The 18,478-nt window shown below is 38.6% G+C and overlaps 3 protein-coding genes across 4 annotated transcripts; all 3 read right to left on the bottom strand.

The window, feature by feature from the left end:
* Nucleotides 1–4,793: 4,793 nt before the first annotated feature.
* On the bottom strand, nucleotides 4,794–7,511 carry LOC137740125 (uncharacterized). Its single transcript, XM_068479939.1, has 6 exons — nucleotides 7,238–7,511; nucleotides 7,088–7,157; nucleotides 6,800–6,935; nucleotides 6,376–6,703; nucleotides 5,737–5,868; nucleotides 4,794–5,642 (listed from the first exon to the last, which is right to left on the bottom strand). The coding sequence occupies exons 1-6, from the start codon at nucleotides 7,332–7,334 to the stop codon at nucleotides 5,146–5,148; spliced, it is 1,260 nt and encodes a 419-aa protein (XP_068336040.1). The 5' UTR covers nucleotides 7,335–7,511; the 3' UTR covers nucleotides 4,794–5,145.
* A 3,862-nt stretch (nucleotides 7,512–11,373) lies between these two features.
* On the bottom strand, nucleotides 11,374–14,264 carry LOC137709291 (monosaccharide-sensing protein 2-like). Its single transcript, XM_068448405.1, has 5 exons — nucleotides 14,186–14,264; nucleotides 13,521–14,087; nucleotides 12,384–13,300; nucleotides 12,063–12,250; nucleotides 11,374–11,833 (listed from the first exon to the last, which is right to left on the bottom strand). The coding sequence occupies exons 1-5, from the start codon at nucleotides 14,262–14,264 to the stop codon at nucleotides 11,374–11,376; spliced, it is 2,211 nt and encodes a 736-aa protein (XP_068304506.1).
* Nucleotides 14,265–15,262: 998 nt separating this feature from the next.
* LOC137718183 (monosaccharide-sensing protein 2-like) lies at nucleotides 15,263–18,336 on the bottom strand. 2 transcript variants are annotated; one of them, XM_068457688.1, is made up of 6 exons: nucleotides 18,258–18,336; nucleotides 17,396–17,962; nucleotides 16,558–17,255; nucleotides 16,279–16,527; nucleotides 15,968–16,155; nucleotides 15,263–15,891 (listed from the first exon to the last, which is right to left on the bottom strand). In XM_068457688.1, the coding sequence occupies exons 1-6, from the start codon at nucleotides 18,334–18,336 to the stop codon at nucleotides 15,444–15,446; spliced, it is 2,229 nt and encodes a 742-aa protein (XP_068313789.1). In that variant the 3' UTR covers nucleotides 15,263–15,443. The 2 variants fall into 2 exon arrangements, with proteins under 2 accessions (XP_068313789.1, XP_068313786.1); XM_068457685.1 differs by having other exon boundaries at nucleotides 16,279–17,255.
* Between the last annotated feature and the right edge of the window lie 142 nt (nucleotides 18,337–18,478).

Raw genomic sequence — 18,478 nt, 5'->3', positions numbered from 1 at the left:
TATACAACGTTAAAGACTTATAAGCGAGAAAATGACAAGGTTATCCTCTAAAATGTGTCATGTGCAAGTCATGTGATTTAGGATTGGTTTGGTATTGCTGTGCTTTGAAAAAAAAACTACTTCTGCTGTACTGTGAGAATAAGCAGCTGTGAAATAAAGCAGCAAAGTGTTTGGTAAACTTTTTTGTAAAAGTGCTTTTGAAAAAAAAAAAAAAAAACAAAAGCAATATTATAGTGTTTGGTAAACTTTTATGTAAAATAGATGTGAAAGAAAGCCGGTTTCTCAAAGCTGGGTTTTGCAGCTTCTTGTTTTTGGCTTTTTTTAACCCAAAACTGTGAAAAAAAGTTGAAGCTGAATGTTTACAAAACATAAAAACAGCTGCCAGCTTTTTTTATACCAGTTTTTTTTCAGAATCACCTCAGTACCAAACCAGGCCTTAGGTTGACAGAAAATTGGTTAGAGTAGTTTTGAATATAATTGTAGAAAAGAAATTAGTAATTTTAGTAAACTCGCGGAATTATTTTATCAAAAAAATAGTTTAAAAACTTAATTTTTACTTAGGTGATGATTCAAATCTAAATTGACAGTTCATCTTTTATTTTATACTAGCCTTTAGCCACACGCGTGTGGCAATTGGCCTTTTTATATATTTTTTATTTAAATAATTAATTTACATATTTTTTTAAAAAATATTTAAAAAAAAAGAAATGAATTAAAGACATGAAACCACCCACTAACGTGGGAGGTTTTTTTTTTTTTTTTTTTTTTTTTTCTTTCTATAATTTTAAATATTAAATGCATTCAAAATAAAAATATGGTTAAATACTTTAGCTTCTTTTTGTTCAATTGTAATTTATGAAATTCTTAAAGGACAATTTATGGTATTTTGAATGTTTCATCATTTTAGGGTGCTCACTTTGTATATATGTATTAAAAGAACAAGTGACAAGACTTTGGGTTTATCTCATCCTCTGAACATGATGAGCTTTTGAGAGTGGTGCTGATATTCATCCTACAGAAAAAGCGCATCAATTTCTACTTTCTGTTAGTCTTCAAGTAACTTATTGAAAATTGAAAGAGATGGTGAGGGACTCGGTGGGTTCTTTTATTGCTGCTCGGCGATCTCGTTTTCCAGGCCCCTAGTGTTCCGGTTGCTGAGGCTTTAGCCATTCTGCGAGGCTGTGAGTTGGGACATTCTTTGGGTCGTAGTTATGTGGTTGTTGAATCTGATTCCTCGAATTTTATTTCATGTTTATAGGGTAGCATAACAAATGGCAGGTGGGAGGCGTTTCCAATCTTAACAAGGTGTAAGAAAGTCGGCAATTCCTTCCATGAATGTCGTTGGTCTTGGGCTCCAAGATCAGCCAATATGGTGGCGGACTGGTTGACGTCGCACAGTTGTGTGGAGATGTGTGACTTTACTTGGGTTGACAGACCTCCATCTTCACTTGTTCATGTACTTAATAAAGATGAACTGCCTTACTCATATTAATTTTCTTTGGTTGTGCAAGGGGTGGCGCTAGTTGCTTCTTGGTAGTGTCGGCTTTCTTCCCCTTGCACTTCCAGCTTTGTTTTTTGCTTGTTTGCCTTGTTGTGGGCTTTCATTGTAATCTTTGGCATCTTTGTCCTGGCTATAAATTCCAGTTTACCACAAAAAAAAAAAAAAAAAAAAAAAAATATATATATATATATATATATATATATATAGAAAGAGAAAAGTGATGAATAAATCTCATAAGTATTAAGAAAAGAGAAGGAGGCATCTCCGGATTTCTTCCTCCTAATCATCAAATTAAGGAATTTATACCATTGAAATTTGATTCAACGGCTACGAACAGAGACCCATTTTAAAAGTTATAATAACTTTAGCCGTTTGATCAAATTTCAACAACACGGATCCTCTGATTTGCTGAATTAGGAAGAAGGGATCTGAAGAGAATCCCTTTCCTAAGAAAAGAAATGCCTTGGGCCCCCCAACTATAATCCTAGGTTATTGATCATTATTAGATGTCTTCTTATAAACGATGAATAAATCATTGAGAAATGCGTTTTCTAATTATTAAGAACGTTTCTTTCTTAAATTTACAAGTGTTTTGTATCGAAAATCTTATTGAAAATTGTACATACTCGCTTACCTACTTGAATATATCTCTAATTAATTCGATGATCAAGACCGTTCTTTCTTAACAATTTATAATTGCTTTAAATTTAAAATAAATATAAAAAAAAATGTTACTTGTGTTCGTATATAATCACTTACCTACATATCTAAATATCTCATCAACCAACTAGAGAACCTTCTAATAATCCAAAAGTGCTTATGAAAATATCAGTAAAAGCGTTTTTCAGATAACAAAGAACGTTCTTTTCCATTACTTATAAGTGAATTTGGATTTGAAACTTGGTGCCGTAGATTGTTCACAATCACTTACCTAACCAAAATATCTCTCTGGTCAAATAAAAAACCTTAAAAGCAGCTTATATTCCTGGTATTCATGAACAAAAGAGCACCGAGCCCCAACTTGTTCAAACGAGTTTATCCTGTGTGCTGCCTAAGTGGCTATGTCAATAGTTTAATGTTGATCCGCCGTTCCAGTCACTCCGGTACACTTGTCAGTCAAAAGCCTAATTTGGCCAACCCCATTATTCTCCCTACTTTCCACTAATCACTCCTAAACTCCTGCCTAATGAGAACTTGACATCTCATCCGGCATGAAACTCATATATTCCCGAATGTCCTCGGTTGAATAAAACTGTATGTGGTCTCTCGCTAGTATTTATTGGAGAAATTCTAAAATTCTATTGATGGTAGATAACACGTATGATATTTTATAATCATACACAATCGATGATAGAATAAATTTTCTTTGTCAAAAACTCTCAAATATATCGATTGTGTCATCTTTCTAATGATTCATGAAATCAGTAATAAATAAATTTTCTTCGGCATAACATTCACATTCAGAAGATTCTCGAATGTTGTTTGTTGCACACAACTATGTGCTCTCTCCTATGATTGCATACATGTGATAGGGAAGATTTTCTCCACGCGTTGTTCACGCCACCTTTCGGGTTGTCAAGAACTACCAAATGAGGCAGTCCAATTTGGCAACTCTCTAAGTTTACGGCTTCTACCATCATAAGAAATAGTAAACCAGCACTCCTACCACTCTTGTGAGCTGTGATTGGTGATTTTCAACTTGGTAAAAGTTCCATCTGAGTAATTTTTTTCAAGTAAAATAATTTGCACAAAGAAACCAATTTCTTTTTTTTAATAATACGTAATACTAAGTGATACGAGAAATAAATGACTGAGATTAAAACTAAAATCTAATGGCTAAAACACCCATAAACTAAGTGCTACGTAACGTTGAAGCTACACACTGGAGGAAATTTCTAATTTGTATGTTGATTCCATAGCAAAGTTTAGGAACATCATCATGCAACGTATGAGACCACAGCTACTCGTGATCATACAAAAATGTTTACAAGAAGATATCTAATTGATTCTTCCCTCCGATATTCGAATACAATCCTAACATTTCCACTGTTTCATTGAACAAATAAGTTTCTAGCAACTCAGTTCGAGCACGCAACTCAGTTCGGGCACGGGTAATTAGTATTGACTTCTGAACCTCCTTATGCAGTACAAGAGATCAGAGTATATGAAGCACAAAATATATCCAAAAAGCTCATCCTATCTTTCCTTTTCGTAAAGAAGACTCCCCTTTCCTTAACAGCTTGTGGACAAAAGTACAAGGAGACTCAGGGATGTGCAATTACTTGCACTTTTTAAAAGCTGCTGGTTTGTTATTGTTGTGCTTTGAAAAAAAACTGCTTCTACTATGCTGTGAGAATAAGCTCATTTTTGCTGCTTCACGTTTTCAGCTTTTTTTTCATCCAAAACTGTGAAAATAAGCTGTTTTTAAGTGTTTGCCAAACATTTTTTTTAGCTCAGTTTTTTTTATAACCACTTTTTATAAAAGTACCTCAGTACGAAACCAGTACTTACTTGCCAATGCTTTCCACTTCATCACCACTGCCGATACTTCTTATTATATAACGGAGATGTCAAGTTCTGTGTCTTGGTCAAGATCTCTCGCTCATGTATTGGAGAAATTCTCGAATTTTACTAATGACATACAATACGTATGATATCTTTTTCATGATCATATACGTTCGGTGATAGAGTAAACTTTCTTTGACAAAAACTCACACAGATTAGAGAAGATTCTCAAATGTATCGATCATATACAATGTGTCATCTGTCTAGTGGTTTCATAAAATTAGTGATAAATAAATTTTCTCCGGCTTAACATTCATATTCACTAGAGAAAGTTCTCGGATGTTGTCAGTTGCATACAACTGTGTCCTCTCTCTTATGATTGCATACATATGATGGGGAAGATTTTATCCGCGCATTGTTCACACCACCTTTCGGGTTGTCAAGAGCTGCCAAATGCGGCAGTCAAATTTGGCAACTCTCTATGTTTACGCCTCCTACCATCATAAGAAATAATAATACCAGCACTCCTACCCCTCTTTTGCGTTGCGATTGGTGGTTTTCAACTTCGTAGAAGTACGCAGCACCAAGTGAAACGAAAAATAAATGACTCAAATTGAGAATAAAATATTTTTGACATATGTGAAAATGAAATCTAACGGCTGCTACTTAGCACTGAAGCCACTCTATTCTCTATTTTTGGGGTGATCTCTAAGTAAGAATTGCAGCAATCATTGGAGGAAAGTTCTAATTTGTATGTTGGTTCACATATCAAAGTTTTGCAACATCATCACACCACAGGTACTTGTGCTTATACAAAAACGTTTACAAGAAGATATCTAATTGATTCTTCCCTCCAATTTCGAATACAATCCTAACATTTCCACTGTTTCATTAAACACATAAGTTTCTAGCAGCTCGGTTCGGGCACGGGTAATAGGTATTGACTATTCTGAACCTCCTTATGCAGTACAAGAGAGCAGGCAAATGAAGCACAAAATATTTCCACAAAGCTCAACCTATCTCGTTCTTTTCGTAAAGAAGACTCCCGATTCCCCTTTCCTTAACAGCTTGTGGACAAAAGTATAAGGAGGAGATTCAGGGATGTGTAATTACTTACACCTCTTAAACGCTGATGGACTTTACTCGCCGATACTTTCCACTTCATCATCACTGCCGCCCCCGAACATCGTAGCCATTTTCATGGCCAGCTTTGCAGCCATATCTCGTCTCTGAAAATCGGGCATCAATCTCAAACTGTCACGCATGTTCCCAATCTCAGACATCAACTGTTCCAAATCCTCAAATTCAACATTCGAACCCTCATCTGGTTCTTGGGCTTGGTCAAGTTCTGTGTCTTGGTCAGGTTTTTCTGCATTGGATACCCCTCCTTTGTTGATACCATCATCCAACGCAGCTGTCGAGGTTGAGGCATGGGACTCCTGCTTACCACAGCTGGTTCCATTCTCTTCTTTGCATTTTAGGACAAGATTACTTTGAGCAGCCAGTCCTCGCATATCTGAAGGTCCAGCAAAACCATTTGCAGAAACCCATTCTTCCGTGTCATCAAATGGGTCAGCTGAACCCGCAGAGAGGACTTCATACTCAAATTCATAATCAGATTCTTCGTCTGACAAGTCTAGCAGAGAGGATTCAAATTTCAAACATTTAAAATTCTACTTAATATAAAATATAGTATATAAACCAGATGTAAGCGGTATAGAATATATAACCTTCTCCTCTTTCAGGTAGTGATGGTTCAGCAATCTTATCGCCTGATTTCAAAATCATTCCAGGCCACATGTGTGCAGAAAGAGCACCAAAAAGCCGTTCAATACCTTGTGAATCGCCATCAACTGACAAACCTGTAAAAAATAAAAATAAAAATAAAAAAAACCTTTAACTAAAAATATCTTCCAAAACAGACATTGGGTGTACTGTGCAATCGACATGTTCATTCACCATGATATAACGTTTTTTTAATTTTCACAGGCGAATCAATTCTTTTTAATATTGAAAATGACACGTGAACTCAAGATGTACTCTCTTTCTTACTCGGGTATATATGATGTAAAAGTCTTACTCTCCTAAATCGCTTCAGCATACAAAGACTTATGTCACAACCGTATGCCCTTAAAATTTGATTATCATGGTCATCCACTACAGCGATTATGAAGTTGTGAATGGACCCTGAAATTGAGTCTGCTACAACTTCTAAACCCAACCCTTAAAATTTTATCAAACACCGAGTGACAATATACTTCGATCGTCATAATTGTACCATGAATGTTTCACTTTTGAGCAGGGTACTTTTATTCCCCACTTTTGCATAAATCTTGCCATAAATATGTCAGAAAGAAGAGTTGCCTTACATTTGTCAAAATCAGCATTTGAAGCACAAGCTTCGACGAACTCAATGTTATGCTCAGTGCACCATTCCAAACACGTGTGCCTAGCCTCCCAAGGTGGCTCGTCATCCCCCAATAAACTGCTTCCTTCAGCCTCGGAGATTCCATACACAGTGAAAGCCGGACCGTCATCAGCAAACGGGTCTCCAAGCTTCTGCAATTGTCTTCTATATACAGCATGAACTGGGTGACCCGGAACAAGATCAACCTTATTCCCTACACATACTAGTATATCGAACTTTTGAAGATCAGTTCGGGACACCCATTTCTGAAGTGCAGACAAAGACGCCAACTGCAGCATAGTGTAAGCAAATTGATATAAAACGAATCAATAAATCATGCTAAACAAAGTGACAACGAGTGAGGGGCAACGGCAAGAGACAGAAACCTCAGTTGTGTCGAAAACCAAGATCAAGGCAGCCAACTGGTCATACATTGGGAGGGTCTCAATCGAAAATTCGTCATGGAGATGAGCCATCCATACCGAAACATCAGCAGTATAGTACTTTGTAGAGATATTCCATCTAATTTTTCCAACACAAAACTCATCAAAATTCACATTTAAAAATAATTACAAACGAGTTCTTTGTTCTCAAAATTCCTAAAAATTGTATTCTTGTTCCCAAAATTCCTAAAAATTGAATTCTTTGATCGCAAAATTAAAAAATTTACATACCCATTAACCACCAGCTGAGATGACGACGATGACGAATCAGAAGCGTCGTCAAAATCCAAACCCAGTAATCCTGGAATCAACAGATCACGAATCTAATAGCGGTCAAAGGAGAGAGAGAGAGAGAGAGAGAGAGAGAGAGAGAGGGATTACGAGAAATAAGAGAGCGTTTGCCGACGCCGGGGGAACCAAGGAAGAAGATGCCGGGCCGCTTCTCCAGAGAGTCTCCTTCTTTTGCTTGAGCTTCCATTTCTCGGATTAATTTCGGAGAGTGATTAAGTTAGATCTTCGCAGATCTAAAACCCTAATTCTTCGACCTCAATTTGATGTAGACAATGACTGACTTTCTCATCAGACTTTCCTATTGCAAGTGCTACACGGCAACAGGGCTCGGCTTTCTTTTTTTATTTTTTATTTTTCAGACTTGAGAAATTTCCTAAAATAAAGTCAAATGAACATATTACATCAAATATCGGCGTACAAAAAGAAGACGCTTCTTATGCAAATAGAGCATGAGTAAAGGTTCTTTGTTGTAGCAAGTTACAAATAGTACATAAGGGAAATAAACATGAAACTGTTTCAACTCAAAACAGATCCTCCAAAAGGGCTCCAAGGTGACTAATAGAGAAAACCCTAAGGGTGCGTTTGTTGTACCGGACTGTCTCGGACTGGACTCACTTCAGAGACTAAATTGGACTGGCTTATGCTAGACTAAGATGGACTAGTAACGTTTTGTGCAATGTCAGACTAAGAAGAATTATAATAACAAAATTTTATGCAAATACAAAAAAATTGAACCCCAACGTCAACATTTTCTGCAAAGTCCAAATCCTAACATCCAAATTCTAGAAAAATCATAACTAGATGATCACCACTCCGGAAAATTCAAATCTTTCACTTGTATGTGCATGACCAAAAAAATCAATTTGAAAACCTCAAATTACATTTTACAACCCATAATTGAATATTTCCAATGAATCAAGAGAACCCAAATACCCCATAGAACAGAAAATTCAACCCAGCAGAAACAAAATGTAGTCAGCAGCAAGCAAACCACAATCAAATATTTCCAAATCGAGAAGATATCCATTGATGCATTACGTTACATGAACTTTGAGCATTTGGTCATCTCACGGATATAGAATCGAAGCAAACCCATCTAAGTCTGCAACCTCAATGGCAACCACGGCCTTTGAGCAACGATTTGATATACAGTAATATATAATTCATTCAAACACATATATAGAATACGACGAATTAAAATTGCTATCCCAATTCTCAAACATATATACATATATATATATATATATATTATAATCTCAAGCAACACCATTAACAATCCCAAATCAATATTCACAACTTAGAATCAAGAGAAACGAACTAATAGAATTTCAGGTGATTCTTCCGAGTTTTTCTCACCTTTTTATTTTCATCAAAGAATTCAAGATTCTTCTGCAAATTTGCATGTTTGAATTGAATTTGGGGATTTGAGTACTGGGTAAATTTGAATATGTCAAGCTCTCTTTCTTTGTCTAACGGCGAGGGCCTAGGCGAGCTCAGAGGAATCGGACAACGGCAAGAGCGGGACCTTCCTCGGAGGTTTGCAGCACAGAAGTCATTGTTAGAGCTTTATGCAGTTGCAATTTGGTCGGGTCGCCGAGAATATCGCCGTAGTTCTCTCGGATTCGAACATAGGGAATGGTCTTGGTGTGGTGTTGTGATCTCGTTGGAGAGAGGACGCAATGCAGACGAAGCAAGGTCTTCGCATAAGGAGGACGCCAAGCGGCGCAAAGGAGACGAAGTAGGTCTTAGCAATCCTGTGGTTTTCGGGGGGCTTCGCTAAGACGACCTAGCGAAGGAGATAGTCCACACGAGTCCGGATTAGTCCCACTTAAGTTAGTCCCCAAGCATACCAAATATGGGACAATAATCCTAGCTAGTCCAGTCCCACTTAAGAAGGTGAAACAAACACACCCTAAGGGGGCGTTTGTTGCATCGGACTATCTCGGACTGGATTAGCTTCAATGACTAAGCTGGACTGGCTTAGACTAGACTAAATTGTACTAACTTAATGAAGCGTTTGGTGCAATATTGGACTAAGAAGCTGGATAATAACAAATTCTAATATTATATTATTTAATATTAAATTATTAATATTTTATTATGATCTTATCTTTTTCTCCATCTTTTCCTACCATTTCCATCCCACTCTCTTCCTCTTCTCTCATCGTCCCTCCCTCTCCCTCTTTTTTTCCTCTCAGACCTCTCAATTCATGTCTTTTTCTCATTCCTGGTCAAACTCCTTATTGATTTCAGTCTCTATTTCTCTGTCCTCCCTCCCTCTCTAGCTATGCGTTGTTCGAACAGAACCTCACGGCTCCAATTTTCCCGACGAGTTGCAGGTTTCCCGATGTATTTTTCAGCTAACCCTCGTTAAATTGGATGAAGTTAGCACCGCCAAAAAATTCATCACCATCCCTGGACCGAGATCTTAGCTTTACATGCTCGAATCTGTCATGGATTTGAAGAAGCCCAAACAAGCCGAGACTTCCAGGCCATTTTCCGACCACATTTTGGCCTCGATTCAGGTAAAATCGTAATCTTGTCACTCCCAGCTTCAATTTGGTATATTTTATGTGAAAGTTAGTTGTGAAATGAATCTAAAAGAGAGTCGGAAAGTTAATGATTGATCTAGGTGACCGGAGATGACGAGGAGTCTGTCGGGAGTGGTCGTTAAGCATGACGAGGACGAGAAAGAGAGGATAGTCTTAGCTAGTCCCATGGTTATTGAGGGGTCTCGCTAAGACCTCTTAGTGAAAGGTTTTGTCCATGCTAGTCCCCTTTAGTCTCATTAATGTTAGTCCCAGCATGGAACAAACACGGTATTGGACTAATAGCTAGTCCAGTCCAATCCAGTCCGACTTAGTGAAGGCAAACAAACGCCCCCTAAAAGCCTAGGTGAGGAATCATCCTCCGCAGTCGCTCGAAAACCAGAAACAGGCAACAATCCACATAACCAGATTTGCACAACAAAATAACAATTATTCACCCTTACTTCAGGCCATACACAGACCTTTACAAGCCCCAAATAAATAACAATACTAAAACACATAACAACAACATCATAAAAACCAAAACAAAACTGAAAATTATCACCAATAAACCTGCAAACCGAAAGGAGAAGCCAAACCTCATTGCATAACCACCACTCGATGACCAGCAAGAACAAAGTTCAAATGTCAGAGAAGTAGGATATGAATTCAGAACCAAAGAAGGAGGTGGGGCAAAGCTCGACATTGAAACCAAGTGCTTGGTTTTGCACACCTTCAATTGAATAAGTGACGACTCGCTCTTAGGGTGGGGTTTCTTTTCTTTTCTTCCTTTTTCCTTCAAATTTTAAGTGACATTGTAAATTCATTTGATACAAACTTAAATAATCTAGTTCAAACTTAGTTGTATATAATGTACGTTTTGAATATATAAAATTAGTGATTTATCCTTTGTAAAATAAATTATTACGAGTTAAATAATATCGATAGGCTAGTATGTAGGTCGAATTAATATTAGACACGAGTTTTGTAAAAAGAAAAATTGTTACTCACGAGTAACTTGATTTTGATTAGTTTCATGATTAACAATAAATACTTTGGTAAGAATTTTGGTGAGCCGTATTCAGTTATTTGGTATATGATTATTATAATTAACAAGAGTGTTTGCAATAATATCCGTCTAATGGGATACAAGTTTGGTTTTTTTTTTTTTTTTTTTTTTTTTTTAACAAACGATATTATCTACACTAAAGGGGAGTGGGTGGGCCTAGCCTCACAATGAGCTAGCAATAATGTGGTTCAAATTTGCCTTTGGCGAGAATCGAATCTAAAACCTCTCATTTACAAGTGAAAAAGAATACTACTATATCGTAGTACTAAATGGTGAGATGCACGTTTGGTTAAGTAGGCTGTTTTAAACTTCAATTAGTACTTTGGAATATGCTTGAAGGGATTTCTGAAGCTTATAAGAAGTGCAACTAGTCGAACAAAACATGTCACCTTAGAGTCTATGACCCAAGAGAATTGATACTTTGGCATCAAAGATACTTGTGCGGCATTAAGGGAGGGATAGTGATGATTACAAAATCACTTTCAAAAAAAGCAATCCGCTCATAAGCACTTTCTCCAACTCAAATTCTGTAGTCATAATCCCAGTCTAAAACCAAACCAAACTTTCACCTGTAGTCATAATCCCAGTCTAAAACCAAACCAAACTTTCAAACTCTCTAAACAATCAAATCACTTATCATTGGAATCCGCAGATGTATCAGCAGTAGCTGGTTTTACACCTGCAGCAAAGAACTCGGATATAACTTCTAAAGGCATGCCCTTCGTCTCAGGCACCTTCAAGTAAACAAATATCCAGGAAACGATGCACCCGACAACATAGATGCCGAAGACACCGGCGAATCCAACAGAAGAGAGCAGGACAGGAAATGAGTAAGTGATGATGATGTCTCCAATCCAGAGTGCAAGGGCACAAATGGCAATGCAGAGGCCACGGACACGCGTAGGGAAGATCTCCGCGCATAGAATGTTCGGGATTACTCCAAACGCCATGACGAAGCAGCAGAGATAGACCACAACACTTGCTGCGGAGATTGTTGCATTCACAACAGTTCCCAAGTTGACAATGTTGACAAGTACTAGTAGAGTGAGGGACAATATCAGGATTGGTAATGTGGAGAGCATTAATGACCTGCATACCAAGAAAGGCAAAAAGGAAAGCTTATTTTCCTCAAATATACACAGATAAAACTGGTTACAAATTTTTAGTCTAAAAATAGAACTGGAGGGGACACTTAACAAACCATAAAGGACACTAAACCGTGTTTTATATACGTTTGGATAGTGTCCCCTATTAATGATTTTGATTAAAAGTTAGTAACCGGCTCTATGAAATCAAAAGTGTTAAAAGAGAGAATTACCTTCTGCCGGCTATATCCATTAGCCACATGGAAGTAGCAATGCAAGGAAGCATTAAGAATGTTGTGATGGCACATAAGAAGAGAGATGCAGATGTCGGATTCAGCCCTATATTAGATAGAATAACGGAGACCCCGGCTTGCTGATAGAACTGAGGAGTGTAGTAGAGAACACCATTTATGCCAGAAATCTGCACAGTTGAAAAGAAAAGACATAAGACGGCTGACAAAGAAAACAGTTTTTCAAAATATTTGTGGATTTTTTTAATAAAAATCCAATTGTTTTATAACCCGTAAGCACTTCAAAGTTTTTTCGTGATAAACCTGCTGAAGAATTTGAAGTCCAATCCCTACAACTAATGCACGCTTTACTCCCGGTTCAAGAAGATCTCCCCATGTCGGCCCTTTAACAACAGCTTCTGATGGAGGAGCCACTTCTGCTCGAAGAGAACGCAGACTTGTTAGTTCCTTGGCAGAAACAGCAGGTTGGCTAACCAGAGCAGCAGCATGAATGAGTTCACTTTCTTGCCTTACACCAGAAACTGAAACAACCGACACAGGCCGAGACTCAAGTGCACTATCCTGGTGCAGATACACTCTTTGCAATCCTCCTTCCTTCTTCCCGTCTTCACCTACTCGGTCAGAATATTTATAAGCTAGCTGCCAGCCTCCACCTATGTCCATACTACTACTGACAGCTGCCTCACTAGCTTCTACATTTCCTTGCATCAAGATTGCATAGCATCTCACACCTAAAGCACTACCGCCAGACCTAGGCGTTCCCATGCTCGTTGTTTGGCGTGAAATCAATGGACTTCTCAAGCTTTCATCGCAATAAGCCCCAGAGGCTTCAGATTCGTGATCCTCATCATCCGTCTGGCTCTCCATGTCCCAGTGTGCATTTTTATTATGATACTCCCCGACATTCAAATTGCTACCTAGATTCGGATAAAGCATGCTGCCTTTACTTCCTTTTTCAGAAATCTTCTCGTGGACACTGCTAAAGAGAGTGACCAGAGGATCCACGAGAGGGATGCTTTGGTTCAACGCACTCCCATGGTGAGATATTAAACTCTGTCCAGTTGCAGGCTTGGCGATATATGATAAGCCCTCTTGAGGACCATAGAGCCGTATTTGATTTGCCTGATTTTCAGTAAGCACATTGGCTGGACTAATGATGAACTCTTCCAATGATGTCTCTTTGCCAGTGTTAAGACCCTCAACTAGCAAAGCTAACTCACCTGTGTATCATAGAAGCCAAAAGGTTAGCTCGAAAATGTCAATGGCATGAGATAAATGGGCCCTATAAATCTCGACCCTCCTTTTCTAGCCTCTGCACTCCGCTTGTGAGCACAAAGAAAATAGTTATAAAAATTAGATTTGGAGTGCAGATACTAGAAGATGAGTGCTAAAATCGCTTCCCTTAAAAAGGGAGAACAAAACAAGGACGGATATAGGCACCTGAAACATCTTCCCTGCCATTAAGTCTTTGCAGAACTTGTTTGGCCTCGAGGATTCGACCCTTGCTCACAAGCCATCTAGGGGATTCGGGCAGGTAAAACACCGTCAAAGCGAAATAAAGTAGAGATGGAATGGAAACAACTCCTACCATTAATCTCCAGTTCGGCAAATCCATCAGTGACATTCCAAACACCATGCAATAGGACAGGAACATCCCACCAGAGCCTGTGAACTGTGGAAGGGTATTCAACCGTCCTCTTATATCAGGGGGTGCTATCTCAGATATATAGGCAGGCACAAGTGTAACAGCCAGACCAGTTCCAAATCCGCCTAGTAGCCTCGCAAAAAGTAAGACGTAAACATTGGGGGACAATAACATTACCAGACCACTAATGAAGAAAAGAACCGATGAAATGATTAGCATTGTACGCCGCCCTAGCCAGTCTGATGCCGGTCCAGAGAATGTTGTTATGAATGTGGCTCCAATGAGCGATGAGGCTGCGATTAGCCCTTCAAATGTTGGTTCACTTTCCAATTCAAATTCCTTTTTGATATAAAGAACAGATCCTGCAACATTTTGTGGGACAAATAGAGAATTAATAGAATTATTAACACTAGAAATAAGTGATTAAACACATAAAACACATAAGATTTATGGTACATGCCTGCAATGACTGAATTATCCCATCCTTGCAACAGGTTCCCAATAGCTGCAGCAACCGCTACGAAAACAGCTCCCCTCATTTTTTTCTTGAGTGACCAAGTACAACTTTCGAAACGCAAAAGAAATTCAGATAACAGATGCAAAATTGCTGACTAAATTTTTTTTCAGATTCACTATTAGAATGAACAAAGATTAGTAGGGTTGTGTTCTCCAATGGTAGTCATCAAACCTGCGTAAAGATGTCGAAAATTATGATTGAAATGAACAGATTTCAGACATGTTTAAACCAATGTAATGCAATTTTTTTCACCAAAAAAACTGTAATGAAATTTGAATTTTGAATAGAATAAGTCAAAAACTGTACGTTTAAAATTTTTCTAAGATGTTAATTGGTGGGTTTTTGAAACTCCAAAAAGCAGTACCTGTTGAAACGTGAAGTTTTAGCCACTTGTGACCGAGGAACTTGATTTTGCAGATCTTTTTGCAATATTTAAACTTGGAATTTGAATTTTGAAGGAAGAAGACAGGGAATATGAGAGTGACAATGATTTACATAAGCTAATGGTTCTACAATTATAACATAATTGGTAAAAAAATTTATGTTCAACAGTTTGGCAAGAGAAAATTACGTAGGAAATGTAATTGTAACAATTTTTACTAATTAATTCTGTAAGAAACAATTTTGTTAATTAATTTACTAAATAGGTAAGTGAGACAGTCAACAGATATGAACGGATGAATATATGCATGAATTTAATATTGGAAATTTACTCTAGCTTCCATTTATATAAACAAATTGGACCATTAGTGAATGGTGCAATTATAGAAGATGTATAAACCCTTTGCACTTGAGGTCCTCTATTTCGATTCTCCTTATCCAATATTGTTTGTATTAAAATGTTATGATTTTTTTTTGGGCAGTGGGGAGGACCGAAGATCTACATAAGAACAAATTTGAAAAGAAATGGACCTAGTTCATCTCAACCCAACATGTTCAAATTGGGAGACTCGGACTTGAGACTTTTTTTTTTAAATTGGGAAAAGAAACCAACAACTAGTTATAAAACGACATCTTGATTAAGCGTTTAGAGTTTATATTAGAAATAAAACCAAATATAGACCTAAATCCATAGTTCGTTTCAAGAGATGACCAGCTAGAATCTCACATATCCAAAGATTATATATACAACAGGACAAATCAAATGTGAATATAACAAAGAACAAAACTCAAAACAACATGATCATCAATTCCTTGACTATCAAGTCAACTTTTCATCAATTTCTGCCTGCTTTGCACCCACAGAAAAGAACTCAGAGATAACTTCTAAGGGCATTCCTTTTGTTTCTGGCACCTTTAAGAAAACAAACACCCAAGAAATGGTGCACACAACAGCATATATAGCAAAAACACCGGCAAGGCCAATCGACGTGAGCATGATAGGCAGTGTGTAAGTCACAATGATATCTCCAATCCAAAATGTCAGGGCACATATGGCAATGCACATGCCACGAACCCGAGTCGGGAAGATCTCCGAGCAAAGGATGTTAGGGATTGGTCCGAACCCCATGACAAAGGTGCAGAAGTAGACCACAACGCTGATGGTAGAAATTGTTGCATTGACAACTGAACCCAAATGGACAAGTTGTCCGAAAATTAGTACTAGGAGGGTGCCAGTTAGTACCGGTAATGTAGTCAGCAACAGCGACCTGCAGCGAAGACAGACGAGTAAGAGATGAAGATAACAGTTAATGGTTTACTTGTGGAGCAAGGGAACTACTATACCTTCTGCCAGAAGTATCCATTAATCTCATGGCAATGCCGATAGACGGAAGCATCAATAGGGTTGTGAGAGCACTTATGAGAATAGATGAAGAGGTGGAACTAAGGCCTAAATCCGATAGGAGAATTGCCACCCCTGCTTGCTCAAGAATTTGGGGAGTGTAATAAAGAACCCCATTTATGCCGGAGAACTGCAAAGATGAGAAAACAATCAAACAATATTCAAAACTCTCAGACGGATTAATTAGGAGTGCCTAGTACATATTACAACATAACTATTTCTACCACATTTACTCAAAAGCATGAATTAGTACCTGCTGAAGAATTTGAATTGCCACCCCGACGAACAATGCACGCTTAACTCCTGGTTCTAAGAGATCCTTCCAAACGGATCCTTCAACAGTGTCCTGGGTCTCAGTCTTTCCTTCTCCGCGATGCTGGCTCAGTTGGTTCCTCTTGGAAATTAGAGAAGGTTGGCTAACCAGAGCAGAAGCTTGAAAATATTCGCCTTCTTGAGCCATTTCAGGAACGCCAGCAACTGAAAGCATTGAGCCTCGTCGAGACTCAAGTGCACCCTCCTGGTGCAGATAGACTCTTTGGTACTCTTCTGTCTTTTTTCCATCTTTGCCAACCTTCTCAGAGTATTTGTAAGCCAATGCCCAGCCACCGCCAATGTCCATACTACTCACAGCTTCACCACTAGTCCCCGGCATGAGGCTGCTATTGCGCCTCATGCCAAAGAAGCTACTGGACTTTCTAGGCATCATGTCATTTACCATACTCGCTGATTTTTGACCTGAGAGCAATGGCCTTCGAACATTGTCATCGAAATCAGCTGCATTTCCATCCCCCTCCAAATCCCAATTCTCCGTCTTGTCTTGGCTTTCAGGCGGCACCACATTTAGCACGCTGCCCATGTTGAGAATGCTGCCCATGTTAGGCAAATTAAGAAGGCTGCGCATACTTCCTGTGTTTTCGGGAAGCAGCTTCTCATGGACACTGCCAAATAGAGTAACAAGTGGATCCACATAAGGCACATTCGGATTCAACAAGCTTCCTTGTCGCGACATCAGGCCAAGATTGGCTTGTCCTGTGACAGATTTTGCAATCATTGAAGCCCTCCCTCCAAGCATTGAAGCCCTCCCATCCTCCGGTCCATACAGCCTTATTTGATCTTTATCTGAAGCCATTTCCTGGCCCTCACCGCCCTCATTGGCCGGGCCAATTATGTACTCTTCCAATGATGCTTCCCCTCCAACTCCAAGTCCCTCAAACAGCAAAGCCATCTCACCTGCATATCAATCAATCCTAAAGAAAATTAAGCATTCAAAAAATCGAAAAGGGAAAACCCCGCTATATTTTTAGACATACGCACAATATCTTCTCCAAAAACATAAGCATTCATAAATTCAAATGCACCACATTATGCACCTGCAACATCTTCCCGTCCGCGTAGTCTCTGCAGAACTTTCTTAGCCTCAGCCATTCTTCCTTTACTAACGAGCCACCGTGGAGACTCAGGCAAGTAAAACACAGTCAATCCAAAATACAGCAAGGAGGGAATAGAAAGAACCCCAAGCATCAATCTCCAACTAGGGGCATCCATCAGTGACATACCAAACACCATGCAGTATGAAAAAAACATCCCTCCAGAACCAGTAAACTGTGGGAGAGTATTAAGTAGCCCTCTGATTTCGGGTGGGGCAGTTTCGGAAATGTAGACAGGGACAAGAGTAACGGCTAGTCCAATCCCAAACCCATCTAGTAGCCTTGCCAATAGAAGAACATAGACATTTGGAGCCCATAGCATTACCAAACCACTGAGAAAATATAAAACTGATGAAATTATCAGCATTGGACGTCTTCCGAGCGAGTCTGAAACTGGCCCTGAGAATGTTGTGATGACAGTGGCACCGATCAAAGACATGGCTACTATTAGCCCTTCGATCGTCGGTTGGCTTTCCAACTTAAATTCCCTTTTGATGTAAAGCACAGCCCCTGCAAATTTGATTTGTAATGTCACAGCTTCCATCATAAACTATAAATCACACAACATAATGCGCCTAGTGTGTGATACATTTTCCGGTAACAAAGAAAACCTATGCCTCACACGACTCACAGTAAATCCAGATACGTGCAATCGTTTGCAAAAGAAATTATTAATCGTGCCTCAAATGAGATCTTAAAGATTTGTTATTTAGATTAGCATACACCCAAGTTCAAATACGCTTTTCTAAAATATATATTAGATTAAAATGTCGCTCAAATAAAATATATATTATTTAAACTGTACCTGCAATGGTTGCATTGTCCCATCCTTGCAACAAGTTTCCTATAGCAGCAGCAATGGCTACAAAAACAGCTCCCCGCATTCTTTCTGCTGCCACAAACAAATAGGAGGACCTTTGAAATCCAGAAGGGAAATCAGCTGAGAGAGAGAAACTCTTGGACTTCGTAGCATCAACCTTTAAATATAATTTTATTAGAAATGAATGCCAAACTTGAATATATATT

This window comes from Pyrus communis, chromosome 1 (assembly GCF_963583255.1).
Source record: "Pyrus communis chromosome 1, drPyrComm1.1, whole genome shotgun sequence".
Classification (NCBI taxonomy): Eukaryota; Viridiplantae; Streptophyta; class Magnoliopsida; order Rosales; family Rosaceae; genus Pyrus; species Pyrus communis.
The sequence above is the reverse complement of the archived record's forward strand: the minus strand, read 5'-3'. Positions and strand labels throughout refer to the sequence as shown.

What these genes read in the sequence shown, in the direction of transcription:
- LOC137718183 (XM_068457685.1), bottom strand. Translation starts at nt 18,336, where the DNA reads ATGCGGGGAGCTGTTTTTGTAGCCATTGCTGCTGCTATAGGAAACTTG. An exon ending in GGACAATGCAACCATTGCAG is followed by an intron (nt 17,963 to 18,257) that starts GTACAGTTTAAA and finishes TCAAATTTGCAG; the next exon opens with GGGCTGTGCTTTACATCAAA. An exon ending in CAATTCAAATTCTTCAGCAG is followed by an intron (nt 16,156 to 16,278) that starts GTACTAATTCAT and finishes TCATCTTTGCAG; the next exon opens with TTCTCCGGCATAAATGGGGT.
- LOC137740125 (XM_068479939.1), bottom strand. Translation starts at nt 7,334, where the DNA reads ATGGAAGCTCAAGCAAAAGAAGGAGACTCTCTGGAGAAGCGGCCCGGC. An exon ending in TCTCAGCTGGTGGTTAATGG is followed by an intron (nt 6,936 to 7,087) that starts GTATGTAAATTT and finishes TGGAAAAATTAG; the next exon opens with ATGGAATATCTCTACAAAGT. An exon ending in TGGTTTTCGACACAACTGAG is followed by an intron (nt 6,704 to 6,799) that starts GTTTCTGTCTCT and finishes ACTATGCTGCAG; the next exon opens with TTGGCGTCTTTGTCTGCACT.
- LOC137709291 (XM_068448405.1), bottom strand. Translation starts at nt 14,264, where the DNA reads ATGAGGGGAGCTGTTTTCGTAGCGGTTGCTGCAGCTATTGGGAACCTG. An exon ending in GGATAATTCAGTCATTGCAG is followed by an intron (nt 14,088 to 14,185) that starts GCATGTACCATA and finishes AAAATGTTGCAG; the next exon opens with GATCTGTTCTTTATATCAAA. An exon ending in ATGGATATAGCCGGCAGAAG is followed by an intron (nt 11,834 to 12,062) that starts GTAATTCTCTCT and finishes CTTGGTATGCAG; the next exon opens with GTCATTAATGCTCTCCACAT.